At 42.1% G+C, this 14,913-nt stretch overlaps 1 protein-coding gene and 1 long non-coding RNA gene across 2 annotated transcripts in view; one reads left to right on the forward strand and one right to left on the reverse strand.

Moving 5' to 3' along the window:
- Positions 1-14,913, reverse strand: part of RYR3 (ryanodine receptor 3) — a 255,484-nt gene that overhangs the window by 174,042 nt on the left and 66,529 nt on the right. The window contains exons 4-5 of the mRNA XM_083449419.1: positions 2,129-2,203; positions 933-1,011 (exon numbers count right to left, since the gene is read on the reverse strand). Of these exons, the coding sequence (XP_083305545.1) occupies positions 933-1,011; positions 2,129-2,203 (154 nt within the window). The remainder of the gene's footprint in view (positions 1-932; positions 1,012-2,128; positions 2,204-14,913) is intronic.
- LOC310682589 lies at positions 6,007-9,544 on the forward strand. The gene is made up of 3 exons (XR_014514028.1): positions 6,007-6,088; positions 8,217-8,591; positions 9,420-9,544. It is a non-coding gene; the product is annotated as an uncharacterized lncRNA (long non-coding RNA).

The following is a 14,913-nucleotide window of genomic DNA, read 5'->3' on the forward strand; positions in this document are numbered from 1 at the left end:
AGGTAGCAGTGCTGAGAGAGGTATGGCTATACGCAAATATCAGAAGTGATAAAGGAACATAATTGGTGGTATTATTATTGTTGTAATTCAGAATGGTTTGATTGGATTTGTCATTAATTGGAGGATTTTATTGAAAATGAATAAAAACGATTTAATAAAAAAAGAAAAGAAGTGATAGCTGCTACAGCCCTGCAGAGGCTTCTCACCACATGACCATTTTATTTAGGGCTCCTGGCTGAATAAGATCTATACTGTCAAACTGAAACATAACTGTGAGCTGCTGAAATCAATGCATATCCTACATGAGCTGAGCAATTGTATTTAGGGCTGAACTCTAAATATGATCAAATGTTTTTGCTGCATGGGGGTGACACATATTTTAAATGGTTATAATTACACTTTCACACACAGTAGGCTTTTGTTTTCTCTAATGCTTTCTCTGTGTGCAGCAATATCTAATGAAAGTGATATTTTTTTCCTTAATGCTCACCTATTTTCTTTCTTTCTTTCCACAACTACAGTTCAAGATCTTCTGTTACAGAATCATGCTTAAGAAGTGGAAGAACACAGAGCAGGCCTGCACAACTTGTGACTCACTAGGTTCAAGCCATGTACTGTGGCCTCTCACACTGCTAAACAGACCCTCCATTTTTACCATTCTAGGCAGGTAGCAAAATCAGGAGTTTCCTTAGGGCAAGCTTCCTCAAACTCAGCACTCCAGATGTTTCGAGACTACAATTCCCATCATCCCCGACCACTGGTCCTGCTAGCTAGGGATCATGGGAGTTGTAGGCCAAAAAACATCTGGAGGGCCGAGTTTGAGGAAGCCTGCCTTAGGGGTATCATGAGGCTTTCAGCCCCACTGAAAAAAACCAACCTGAAATTATATTATATCTGAGATTATGGGGATGAATCTTCGAGGACATACATACCGGCTGCATTCTCTTGTAGCCCCACATCAAATGCAAGTTTATCTGTCTGAGATCTCGAAGTAGTCAAACATGTCAAATACTAGGGGGAGAAAAAAGATATTGAATTTGTTAGGACTGTTGAAATCGGTACATTTCAAGTGTGTCGTAAGATCATCTTCTGCATGACTTCAGAGATCTTTCTACATTCAAATGTGCAAATCTGGGAAACCTAATCTTTTTGCACATTGGTTTGTAGATGTGCATCAGATTCCTGCTGTGCTGAAACAAACAGAAATCTATGCAGCCATTAAGAGCTCCAGTGCTTATTAGCAATCACCGGACTGAAATGATCAACTTCAAAGAGGATTTAAGATCTAGACAGGTTTCTTTTTTAATTACATTATTTTGGCCCCGTAGGAACATTACGGGAGGAGAAATAAATGTGGAAGTCGGCAGCTAAAATTAGCACTGAAGCTACGATTTTACAGAACAAAGGTTCCTCTATAAAAAGGTTCTCAGAAGTGAATGATGCTTGCAAACGCTATAGAGAAAACACTGTTACTGAGCAACTAAAGCTATTGGTCATGCACAGAACCACCATTAGATGTGGAGAGGTAATGGAATGTCAAGGGCTGGGATAAGCCTAGCTATGTAGAATCAATACCCACTCCTCATTTGCCACACCTGGGGGTGGCCTGGATAACAGTCTTCAAGGAAAGGAGGAGAGAGATGGCAAACAAGGGTTGGGGTTGGGCCTGTTCTCTAATTCCACCAGTACCACAGTTTCTTTGCCAAGTGATGGTACCTTTGGCAAAAGTGACTGCTGCTGCAGGGTGGGGTGGCACATTCACCCAAGGATAAGGAGGCAGGAAGACAGCAAAAGGGTGCATTCACACCACAAAGTTGAATAACTTGTAAACCAGTTCTGATAGTTTGCTTGCAGCAAATAACTTTGGAGACTCTGTTTCCTGCCACATTTACAGGACTATAATCCCCAAAGTTTAAGTCTGGGGTGTGGATGCATCCAAAGCTATGTTCCAGCTCAGGTATCTGGAAAGAGAGAAAATGTGACCCAAACAGGCAAGGGAATGTGGGGGACGGTGCTTGTTACCCATCCCTCTTCTTCACCCCATTTGGAAGGCCACAGGCAGCTCTTCCCCCTACTCTCCAACCCCCAAAGTGACCGGTACTTGGATCGCAGTCAAGGAGCAGCTTACCATTCCACTAAATGAATGACGAAGAAGGATAGCATGGCCATATAGCAGTGTTCTGTGACCACCTCCTTGAGCTGCCTGAGGGAAATTAAGAAGAAATCTCAGGGCTCACAAGCATTGGAACCACAGGGACTTAATTACCGTAACAGCAACAAATATTAGACATTTTGCATTAAGCTATGAAAACAGGATTAGACTGAGGATTTCAAGTGTGGGGCAGAGGTTGTGCACACTCATAATAACACCATACATTTGTATTTCCATAATTTCATTGTGAAAAATGACAAATGCCTAGAGATTACTATCAGTGTTCAGTAATTGCCTGCTCTTCAACCCAATTAAGTCAAAGTGCTTCAGTTTAAACTGATAAGGGGCTGATCTAGAAGAGTATGTGGTACAGTTCCCCCAAGAGAATGAAACTTCAAAAGGTGTGGTTGGGTGGGGGAGTTGCATACTGGAGGCCACCATGTTTGACATAAAATCCAGACTGTAGAAAGCTAGCAAGTCAGAAAGAAAGTCTCCATGCACAAGGAGCCTTCCAGCCTACAGGAGGATGTAAAAATTAAATATCCCACCTGCATTCTGAAAAGGTTAGGGTCAGGTGAAGTGTACGGCATGGTTACTACCATATAAATTGACTCTCAGAGCTGCTAGGGAACAGGGCAGAAATTCTCCTGTCTTAACCATGATTACAGAATTGTCAGAGCTGATGGAGATGTGGCAAGAAATAGAAAGATTGTGTCTGTGACAATCAGATTGAGGAGGCACATCAGAGACGGCAAAGTTATCCCAAGCTGCATGGTGCAAGCTTGAGTCCAGTCAGTGCCTGTCTTGAGCTCCACGAGAAAAGAAAGGAAGGATATGCAAGGAACCAATATATAAATAACTTGATGGGTCCCCACTGTGTCACCTGCTTGATGGCAAACTAGGATTTGGAATAGCAACTGTCTGTGCATCTGCAGTGATGACCCTGCAATGACAAGATTTCCAGCAAGCAGAGCTGCCATGGTGGCGTAGGAAGTAGGGTGACTCTGTCATGCTGCTTAAAACTGTAGCTGAAGGCTTACAAAGCTTAAGAACACTGTGGGATTGCGGAATCTAGGAAGTTACCTTATACTGAGTCAGACCATTAGTCTACCTAGGTGAGTATTGCCTGTACTAACTGGCAGGAGCTCTGAGGATTTCAGACATGGAGATCTCCCAGCCCTACCTGGAGATGCCAGAAATTTAACCTAGGACCTTTTGCATGCAAAACCATGTGCTCTACCAGTGGCTACTAACCTTCTACACTCTTACTCTCTTTCCCCTCTCCTCCCCTTCTTGCATCTGCAACCGCTCTGGTTTATATTTCAAGGTCTATAAATAAAAATGTTTTCTGCAATAAGTAGTTCTGAACATAAAGGTACTTTCTTACCTTTCTTATAAACTTTCCAGAAGCATTCAAAAAACAAAACAAAACAGATTATAGGCATGTGCTTCTAAATTGTTACCAAAAATGAGAAATATATCCATAATCTGTCCATAATAAAACCATTCTCATCCACAACTTGATTGTTGCTGAGCTGGCTTGCATTACATAGACTTGGAGAGAGTGAACGGGACGAGCCTGACCTTATCCCATGTCCAAGAAATTGGCCAATTGTCTACGCTGGATGGGGTTGCACTCCCCATGAAGGACCAAGTTCACAATTTGGGGGGTTCTTGTGGATCCAACTCTGTCACTGGAAGAACAGGTAGTAGCCTCAGTGGCTAGAGGTGCCTTTTACCAACTGTGACTAGTTTGACAGCTATGACCATTCCTGAACTGGGAGAGCCTGGCCACAGTAGTTCATGTACTGGTTACTTAAGGACTGCAATGGACTCTATGCAGGGCTTCGCTTGTGCTTGATCTAGTGCAGAATGCTGAAGCACGACTACTCACAGGAGCGAGGCAATGTCAGCATATAACACCTGTGCTCAGAAATCTGCACTGGCTGCCCATTTGCTATCAGGTCAAGTTCAAGGTGTCACTATCAGAATATGAAACCCTTAACAACTTGGGACCAGTTTACCTACGAGATCACCTTGCCGCATATGAGCGTTGATAAAGATTTTACAGTACTATATAGTGCCTTAAATACAGATGAACATGTGACTGTGAAAACCTGATGGAAGCACATGGCTAATAAAATACTGCATGCTGATAACACTTGAAACAACGTTGGTATAAGTGTTTCTACACTGCAGGTGGATGAGTTGGTGTATCCAAAGGTGTTACTTAACCCTCTCATTTTCTGTTTTGTAATCTAGACGCATTCTACCTACAGACAGATCCCCACTGATCCCAAGATTGGCGAACTTCAACATTTCTTTGGGAAAACTTGCTGGCGTCTTTTGTACATGGTATGAATAAGAAATCCTGGTTAGGGCTAAATAAGACTTGGAAGGTTCATACAAACATTGTCGACATTTTTAAAAATGTGATTAGATTTCCCTGCCAAGATTACAAATCCAGTTGGCTATCCAAGAACAAAGTAATTGCCACTACTCGTTGGCATAAGATTTCCACTGGAGGCACATGCTGATCAAATGAAAAATGAATCAACAACCCACACAGTGATTTTATGACTTACTAATCCACCTAATTGTGAGGCCTGACCTCTAATATTCTGATGTTCAAACCACATAGTGAGATGAAAGCTACATCTTAGATTGCTTTGTGGTAGGTTTTACGATGTATCCCTCTGAGTTCATTTATGCAGCAGACGGCAAGGCAGATCATGCTGACCCTGATTCCAAGATGTAGGGGTGCAGCAATCCTATATCACTCTCCTCAGGATTACTTTCACTTCAGTTGAGAGCACTGAGTTGCTACACAGCCAAAAGAACACACTTGCAATAATGAAATTTGTGTTGCTGTTTTTCCTCCATCAAATCTTCACCAGCTAAGCTGACTGAAGTGAACAGGGCCAACTACAAACTCAGGGCCAAACCAGATGGGAGATTTTCCTACAGCTTTCATTTTGCTAATTAGCAGTCCAGTGGGACCCCTTTGAAGATCAGGGAAGTGCTGTGCCAGGAGATGATGACTTTTGATGCAAGGCAGTTTAGACTGACTCGCATTTTCCCAGTTAAAGACATAATGGGTACATCCATTAAAAAAAAGTTTAGTGCATTTGAAGGGTGAATGTGAGAATAATGGAATTAGCTACATAAATATAATGTTGCAGTAATGTATTGTACAATACTGAGTGCTGGATGCTGATCAGGATGTTGTTTACAAAAATTAAATATTCCCCAAATGTTATATCTTCTCTCTTTTACACATCGAACAAATGCAGCTTAATGTTTGTGCAAGGCAAGGCAAAATCATCTTTAATTAATCCACCATTCTGATATTCAAACAGCTCTACAATAGAAGATAGAATTTACCGTCCATGGTGTAGAGCCTTGAAAATATTAAATGAGCACCAAATAATAAATGTCATTGTGGACAGAAGGTATCACAGCCATCTGATACAATTTTCACACACACAAAAATAATTTTTGCTGCCCTGCTGCTGTGATTAAAGTTGCAACCCTGCAGGGCCACAGATACCTAAATATTAGCTTTGCTGAAGAACATTAGCTATTTTAGGTAAACCACTTAAAGATTTTTCTTCCTTGATTAAGCAATCTGCATTTATTTATTTTTTAAAATAAAACAAACCTGTGGGCAAGAAACAGGGTTGCGCTGAGCAGACCCATGCTCTGCACTCTGATGTTGCATGCTTTTCTGATACCCACACACGCAGCATGAACTACATCCATAGTGAGGAGTTCAAAATTCCACAGAAGCCTTTGTGCCTATAACCTGCCCCACAAACGTGTGATATACATGGGATGGGGGGCAGGGCTAATCAACTCCTTGCTCAGGTATTCATCAACAAGGGAACCTTCAATGCCTGCGTATTCTACAAATCATGCTACAGGCTTCTAAGGAAGGTAAACATTTTTCAGGGATGGGAAAAGGATAAACTTGCAACCTGCCTTCTCCCTATGAGAGGAAGTGTGGGATTGGGCCTGACATCATGCTCAACATATCTCTAATTCTACATTAAAATGAGAGGTTTACTACAAATCAGTATTGTTTGCATATGGAATGACATGCATCTTAGTTATTTGAGGGTCTTCCTTCCAGGAACTATGCTAATGGGGAAATCCAATGGGATGGAATTGTGAAAAAATTAATAGAAATTGTGCAAAGATTTTGAGGTTTTTGTTATCCAACCAAGAAGGGTGATCATAAATATTTAGAAAACCTACATATTAATCAACCAGATAGAGCTACCAGAAAGCATATAGACGACGTCTTCTTTTAAAAACTGATTATGGTCCTGTAGTCCCACTTAGATTTGAATTTTCAGAAATTCAAACTCAGACATCTGTGTGTTGTAAAATGAGTGTCATGTGCCCTGCCTGGCCAGCGGAATAAAACAGGAGCAGGGAGGAAGAGATTGTAGTGCTTTCCTCACAGGAGGTTTGGAAGCAGAGGTGGGGGGGGGGATTAGCCAGGAGCAGATTAGATTATGTTTTCAGTGTATATTAAGAGCCTGTTTGTTCACAGACATTTCCTGACTGTTAACACTGATCTGGCACAGTGTATGGCATGGGTAGGCAAACTAAGGTCTGAAGGTCAGATCCTGCTCAACTGCCTTCTAAATCCGGCCCGCGGACATTCCGGGGATCAGCGTGTTTTTACATGAGTAGAATGTGTCCTTTTATTTAAAAAGAATCTCTGGATTATTTGTGGGGCATCAGAATTTGTTCATCTCCCCCCCCCCAAAAAAATATATATATATAGTCCAGCCCCTAACAAGGTCTGACTGACAGTGGACCGGCCCCCTGCTTAAAAAGTTTGCTGACCCCTGGTGTATGGTACTGAATTCCTCTGCTTCCATATTATATCATTTTTATTGTTTTATGAAGTTTTATTATTTTTGTACACTGCTTCAGACATTTCCTTTAATATAAAGTGATATACAGTGGTGCCCCGCAAGACGAATGCCTCGCAAGACGGAAAACCCGCTAGACGAAAGGGTTTTCCGTTTTGGAGGTGCTTCGCAAAACGAATTTGCTATGGGCTTGCTTCGCGAGACAAAATGTCTTGCGAGTTCTGCGGGGGGTTTTTTCCCTCCCCCCCTTTTCCCCCAGCCCCTAAGCCGCTTAACAGCTGTTCTCTAAGCCGCTTGACAGCTGATGCTAAGCCGCTTGACAGCTGATCTAAGCCGCTTATCAGCTGATCCACTAAGCCGCTAATAGCCTTTTAGCAGCTAATCCACTAATCCCTTAATAGCCGCTAATCCCTTAATAGCCTCTAATCCCTTAATAGCCGCTAATCCCTTAATAGCCGCTAATAGCCACTAAACCGCTAATAGCGCTAATAGCGCTAATCCGCTAATGGGCTTGCTTCGCAAGACGAAAAAAACCGCAAGACGAAGAGACTCGCGGAACGGATTCTTTTCGTCTTGCAAGGCACCACTGTATAAATGTTTCAAATAAAACAAAACCACACTTCCCATAAGGTTCCATCCCCTTCCTGCCTCACATCTGACCAAGTACTGAAAGAACTGAACACAACTGAGTGCCTGAGGAGACGAGAGGCCAATGGCCAGAGATAGCAGTCACCCATTTTAAAGCTACATGAGGATCATTACCATTTTACTGCCCTCCTGTTGTTGAATGCAAGCAACTGGTCTCAGCTTAAAAGTCACATGCAGCTTGAAGGTTGCTCACTGTGAGAATTGAGCAAAGAAAGCATCATGCAGCTTATGCCATTGCAGGAACAAAATACATGCCCCTGTGAGCTACATTGCATTTTGTCCTCTATGTTAACTTTTTTTTTTATTGCAGTCTGCCTGTGATTTGGGATGAGTCACCCCAAATGGTTGAAAGGTATACCCTGCAATTGCTAGGCAACCGCGCAGCATTTCCCCTCTGTCGCCTCCAGAAATTACAGATTATTATTTGACCAGGACTGAAACAAAGCAGGGTTGAAGTGGCCTGACAACGTTCAAAAGGAAAATGAGGTCCAGGGCGTGGTTTGTGGCTTGTTTGTTTTTACATTTTACAGGAAATGTTGGGAGCTAGATGGACAGGCGATGTTTGCATCCACAACCCCAGTGAAACAGGCAAAAGGGACACTCACACATCTTGCTTTGCTGAGATGTGTGACTGAGATCCATGTATGAGGCAAGCTCATTCAGTTCAAGCTAGGATTAAGACAGAAGAGCAGCCGGGGGACTGCTGATGAAAAGGACAGCCCTGTGCCTTTTCCCTCCTACACAATGTCCAGGGATGCTCAAGGTGCAAGAGGACAAAGTCGCCCTGCCAGTTCTCTCAGTCTCCACAAGTGGGAAACAATGAAGGGGATCGGGAGGAAGAAAACCCAAGGGGCAGTGACATCCCATCCCATGGCAAGTACATCCCTAGACATCATACAGAGGAGGTAGGATAAAAAGATACAGTCACTATTTTCATACCGTAACATAACATAATAAATTTGCTACATGAATTTTGTAATAAAGCAACTAGCCGGCATCTCTTAATATCCAGGTGAAACAGAGCTGTAATTTTCCCAAGTCATGGGAGTGAGAAGGAGAGGCGGGTACAGAAAATCCTCTTTCACAGGTGAAGCAGGAATAGCAGGTGTGCAAGTTGCTTCTATTCTTGCTGCAATTCATAACATGTGAAGCCATCCCAAATGTTGATTCTAACACCTGTCTAAACTATTTAGGACTGGCCCTTAAGAGCAGCAGCATCAGGGCATGTTATTATTTTGCATATCAATCGGTATACTTGGGTCTTTTCTAAACTAACTCTCAAGGCACAAATTCACACAGCCCAGCTTGGCAAGCTTCTCTGACTTCTGTTGACACAATAAGTGCATGACAAGCAGTGTGACAAACAGGTCAGGACATCATCTTTTTAATGAAGACGCCTTTGCAATCTGTCTTTATTTTTATTTTTTGCATGAGATTCCCCCATCCCCACCCACAGATATTGTGATTCAGTTGCTAAGGCAGTTTGCGTGCCTGTGTGTCCTATCATAGGTCATGACTGCATCTGAAGATTTTCTGATGCTGTCATTGTCTTCAGCTGTTCGTATTTTCTAGTTTTGCTCATGAAGTCTAAATGCCCTCCTAATGACAAATCTGCGTACAGCTTTCAGAATTGCCAAATGTGTTTGAAAACCAATTTTCTAAGCAATTATTTATTCGCGATTCATCAAACAGAAAGATCTAGATACTCACAATCAGCCTAATCTTGATTTCAGGGTGTTGGAAGCTTCCGTGATATATATGCTGCCTGCCAGATGTGGAAACAATTTGCTTTGTTGCAATGGCTGAGAATCATGTGAATCAGAAAATCCGGCATTCAAATCTGACTTCAGCCATAAAGCTGTCCGAGGCAACCACTATTATCTCTGTCCTGATCTCCTTCCCCAGTTACAACATGAGAATAATAATCATACAGGGTTGTTGTAAAGATAAGTGAGAAAATTCGTAAGAAACTCTTTGAATCTAAAATCTACTGTGTGAGCAATAGTATTAGAATAACATCCAGATGGCTCAAGCAAGTAAGCCAAACCATGTGGAGAAAGGTAATGCACACCAATATCAATACATCCAATCTCATCCAATCCTGGGAATTTTGGGAATTTTGTTCTTGAATGCATGGCAATTCACAAGATCCTTAATGTGAAGAAAGAAGCAGCCTATAAATTCCATTAAGACTTTCTTCTTTGGGCTTCTATTATAAATCCAGCCTCATCTCCCATTGTGGAAATATCCCTATTCCCAGTGTTTTATGAAGGAATTTCCAACTGGAAATTCCAAAATGTGGAACTGAAACACTAGGCTGCAATACTATAATCTCTAACTTGGAAGCCCCACTGAGCATAGTACCTGAATAAACAGGTATAAACTTTGCAGCGTAAAGCTTCAATCCTAAACTCACTGGCTGTACCCATTTGATCTGGGAATAAGCCCCATTGAGCTCAATGGGCCTTAATTCTGAGCAGACATGCATAGGATTGCAAGTTGCACGGAACTCAAGTTTACTTCTAGGTGTTACATGAAGCATCAGCAGAACTGAATCTGACCAATGACTCACTGCAGCTGAACACCAGAACCCATTTTCAATGTCAAGGCTTAACCCCAGAATATGTGAAGCAATGATAAAGAACAGGGATGGAGAACCTGAGGCCCTCCTGATGTTGCTGAACTACTATTTTCATCACCCTGACCATTGACCATGCTGGGTGGGGTTGATAGGAGAAACATATTCAGCAACATCTGGAAGGTGGCAGGTTGGCCAAATCAGGTTTGAGAAAGAGAAGAGGATACTCCTAGTAGTAGAGTACAATATCCATCAGTTCCAGTGCATCTGGGATTAGGGCTTGGAGCTTTCAAAATGGAGACTGTGACCTCCAGGCATGCTTAAGCAGCTCTTCCTTTAGAAGTAAAATACTTGTCCCCAGAATATGTTTTCCTTTCTGCCTTGCTGTGGCAAACGCTTTATTTAAAAGTAGCCCAACTCCCAACAGGCAGTAGTGTGGGATTTTCCCACCCTGCACTACATAGCTGAAAGCCACAATGAGAACAAGAGGGGAGAAAAAAGTGGACCAGAAAGTTACTGTATTAGTATTTAATTAAAACGGTCAGCTGCAAACTACACTGAGAGCAAGTTGAGGGTCTGTGGCTGCTGGCTTTTAAAGAATTTCATTCCCACTTATGTGGGCATCTGCCTCCTTGGAGGGTTAAGTTCTTAAGTAATCACTAATTTCCCAGTGGATTGGGAAAATAAAATTAACACAGTGTGGTGATTTAGTATTGCACAAAAGCGGGGGGCTGACTGCTCTGCTGACCAGCAGATTTTTCTCAAACTCTGTGTGGGATTTCTGAGAAGGGAAACCAGTGAATGCATAAGAATAACCAGGTGCAAACTCTCGCCTGCTGTGTCGGAATTCTTCATAATATAATGAGTTGACAGATTTCCATGGATAGGACTATCGGGATCAATGCCACAGTGCCCTCACCACCTCCAAACCATACCAGATGGTGAGACAGTGCTATTGATGCACTCAGCCCAGCATTGATAAATATATGTATTCTGTCTTTTAAACCTTTGTTGTTGAGTCCACCCTCTCCTTTGGTTTCCCAGCTGCCAACAGAGTGACCATTTGTGCCACTACCAACACGCTCCTTTCCTCCATTGCTTGCTCAAAGGCAAACCTTGGCAGAGAGTAGAAAAGTGCCAAACATGGCAGTAGGGCGGTCATGTGTTCTACTGTCAGAGGCAGATTTAGGGTAGCACAACGGGTTCCGCTGCACTGGGCACCAAGCCTAGGGGCGCTGCAGGGCATTGCAACTATGATGCAGTGATTGAGCAGAACAGAAGGCAAGAGGCGGCGCTGCCAAATTTTCGGTTCGCACCAGGGCACTGCTGAAATTTGAAAGGCCAAAGTCCATGCCTGCTACTGTTAAAGAGGGACAGTCCTTCAGAGCAACTGTTACTCCCTTACTACCAGGCCAGGTTCAAGGCATTTGTGTCAACCCACAAAGCCCTAAACAATTTAGGCCCAGTTACTTATGCTCAATACTTTGGCCACCTCAGGAGAAGAGAAGACTTCCTGGAAAAAACCCTGATGTTGGGAAAGATGGAGGGCACAAGGAGAAGGGGACGACAGAGGACGAGATGGTTGGATAGTGTTCTTGAAGCTACCAGCATGAGTCTGACCAAACTGCGGGACGCAGTGGAAGACAGGAGTGCCTGGCGTGCTCTGGTCCATGGGGTGATGAAGAGTCGGACACGACTAAACGACTAAACAACAACAACACTTATGCTCCACCTCGATCAATGAGACCCTGTGATGGAGAACTTCTGATGGTTCCTCATGCCCCTGATCTTTGGCTGCTGGACATTTGGTGTGTCAGGCCCTGCCCTGTGGAACTCCCTGCCAGTAGAGGTTCAGCAGGAACCATCTGTCTTTTGAAAAAAAATTATGTTGAGATAGGGCTTTACAAATTTTCCCCCCTTTTAATGTATCAGTTTTTATTGATATTTATGGATGTTTTATTTATGTTTTTAACTATGTTTTTGTGGATCATTTGTTGATTTTATCCTTATATGTTGTGCGACAACTAAATTTTAAATATGTAGACTGCAGTCCTAGGCACAAATCCCATTGAAATAAGTGGACTTTACTTCTTAGAACACATGTTCAGGACTGCATTGCACTAGATATAACAGCTCTCAGAGACTTAAAAATGCCAAAGACCTTTTATTGATAGCTTCAAATGCCGATGATTGTAAAGCGCAAAAGAAAGTTCAGCAAAGGCCCATATTTCATGGCTGATCATTAGTCCTGAGGTTTTATAGCCACAACAAAAAACCACATGGAACAACCAGCATACAGAATGAACATTGACAAGCAAAAAGTTTCATTTATCACAGGTACAAATGGATTGAGTTTCATGCGATGGCTGAAGATCAGACAAACGAATTAAGAACATACCCATTCGGAGAGCTCTCTAGGCTAGCAAAGTTGAAAACAAAATGGTAAATAAAAAATTAGTCTCACAAATGGTGTGTGTGTGTGTGTGTGGTGTGTGTGACATATTAAAGCAGAAACTCAAAACAAAATTTAGGCATATACATATACATATTGAAGGAATGTGTTTTAATATTTAACTAAAATAAGCAATAATGATGGGCACGATCCACCAGGAAGTTCTTGTTGTTAATGATAATAATAACAACAGGAGTTATTTAAGATCTAAGTATCATTGCAATAGAGTTTACGCAGGTAGATTGTGTCCACTATATTTAACATTCATTATCTTCAAAAGCTGATGCTTCCAAGAAACCAACTTGTATGCAGCACGCTAAATATAAAATTGAGCTGCAGGGAATAGTAAATTACTGCCATAGTACTGCAGCAGCTTTACATAATCACATTTATGAGACCAAAGAAAGTGGTCAGCATATAAGATAGCTGCTCTTGCGTTTACCATGAAAACCCACTGGGATATTTCAGCTGGCACATTTACTGTTCTTCTTCCTTGTAGCTTTCCTTACAATGATGCCCTCCAGGTGAATTCTTTATCTCCCCCTCCTCCCTTTGCTTACCAAAAGCGTAAAATGTATTAATCAACAGCCTTGAAGTCTTAAAGTGGTCTCTCTCTTTTTTGACAATTAAGTCTATAAATTTGGTATGCTAATCAGGACTCTTATTTACAATAATAAAAGAAGTTCATACACATGCCAGACTCACATCCATAGTTTAAACAAAGCAGCAGCTGCCTACCTCTTGCTGCACACAGGAATCTGCCCATTCACACCTGCAAGCACTTCCCCAACACAAAGAAATGTGCCAGATCTTCCCACTAAATATGGACAACTTTACTGAAGAAAAAATATTTATATCACGGACAATGATCATGCTAGACCATGATGAGTTTAAACATGCCAGCATGGGTTCTTATCCATGTTTTGAAGTTGGTTTGTTTTGCAAATGATCACTGTTAAACTAGGTCCCCGTTTTGGACAAACAAGAAGCCATGGTTTGCTAAAACTGAAAGAAAAAGCTTCTGAAGTCTTCCTCCCGGCTGCATGGGAAGAAGAGAGGGGAAGAGGGGTGCATAAGCCTGAGGCTTGCTATGCATCGTGATAAACCATGGTTTATTGTGAAATGTGAAATGTGTTCAAGGTGGCTTACAATCAACATATATATATATATGAATAAATATAAAAACATTGTGAAACACTTATTAACAGAACAAGGCAGAACCAAGAGCAGCATGGATAGCAAAAGAGCATGATGTTATTAAATCAAAGACTTGAGAAAAAACAAATAAAAAAATGCATGTGCCAAGTGTTCTGTGGGGAGCAGGGAATGTGTTCCATGATAATAAGGAGACCACAACAGAGAAGACCCGGTTCCAAGTTGCATTGTACCTATCTACATAGAGTTTAAACAAAATTCCTGAAAAGAGTCTGTGAGAAATCTCTGTCAGGAACAGGGACAGCATGGCCCTTCCCTGTTGGGCTACAACACCCATCATCATTTGACATGCTGACTGGCACTCGTGGGAGCTGGAAACTTCTGGAATCCAATGTCTGGAGGACCACATGGTCCCTGTTCCTGAACTAAGTGAATAGACAGGTTCATATAGGACCAGGGCATCATTCATTCTCTCTCTCTCTCTCTCTCTCTCTCTCTCTCTCTCTCTCTCTCCATAGAGATTCACAAACCTTCCATGAGAACAGCACTTGCATTTCCTTTTCTATCGCTCATGTCAGAATGCTCCAAGCTACTGTTAGTTTTATATTACAGAGACGGGCTGTGACACTTGTGAAGTTATTCCATTTTGTGTGCCACTAGAACACATATACCGCTGAAACCTGGATAATAAATAACTCCAGCGTGATTTCGTTAGTGCACCAATCATCCTGATGTGACCCTAATATAACCTAGGTCACTTTGTATAGTATACGTAACCAATATAAACCATGCTAGTAATGTCCCACTCATTGCTCAGCTCAGAGCTTATTCAAATCTTATGAGAAGAGGAAGAGAAAACACTCAAATAAAATACAGGCACTTCCTTACTTGCACACAATTGCACACATGCGACAACTGGCATATGGATTGTTTTTGGTGCTGACAGGGGGCAGGGCAGGAATGGAATGGGGCAGAGCAGTGGGGGGCAGAACAGGATTCCCCTGTGGTGTATCTCTTTCCACTTTTCTGCTGTAAGAGGCAA

The sequence above is a fragment of the Podarcis tiliguerta genome, assembly GCF_965153285.1.
Source record: "Podarcis tiliguerta genome assembly, chromosome: 1".
Lineage (NCBI taxonomy): Eukaryota > Metazoa > Chordata > Lepidosauria > Squamata > Lacertidae > Podarcis > Podarcis tiliguerta.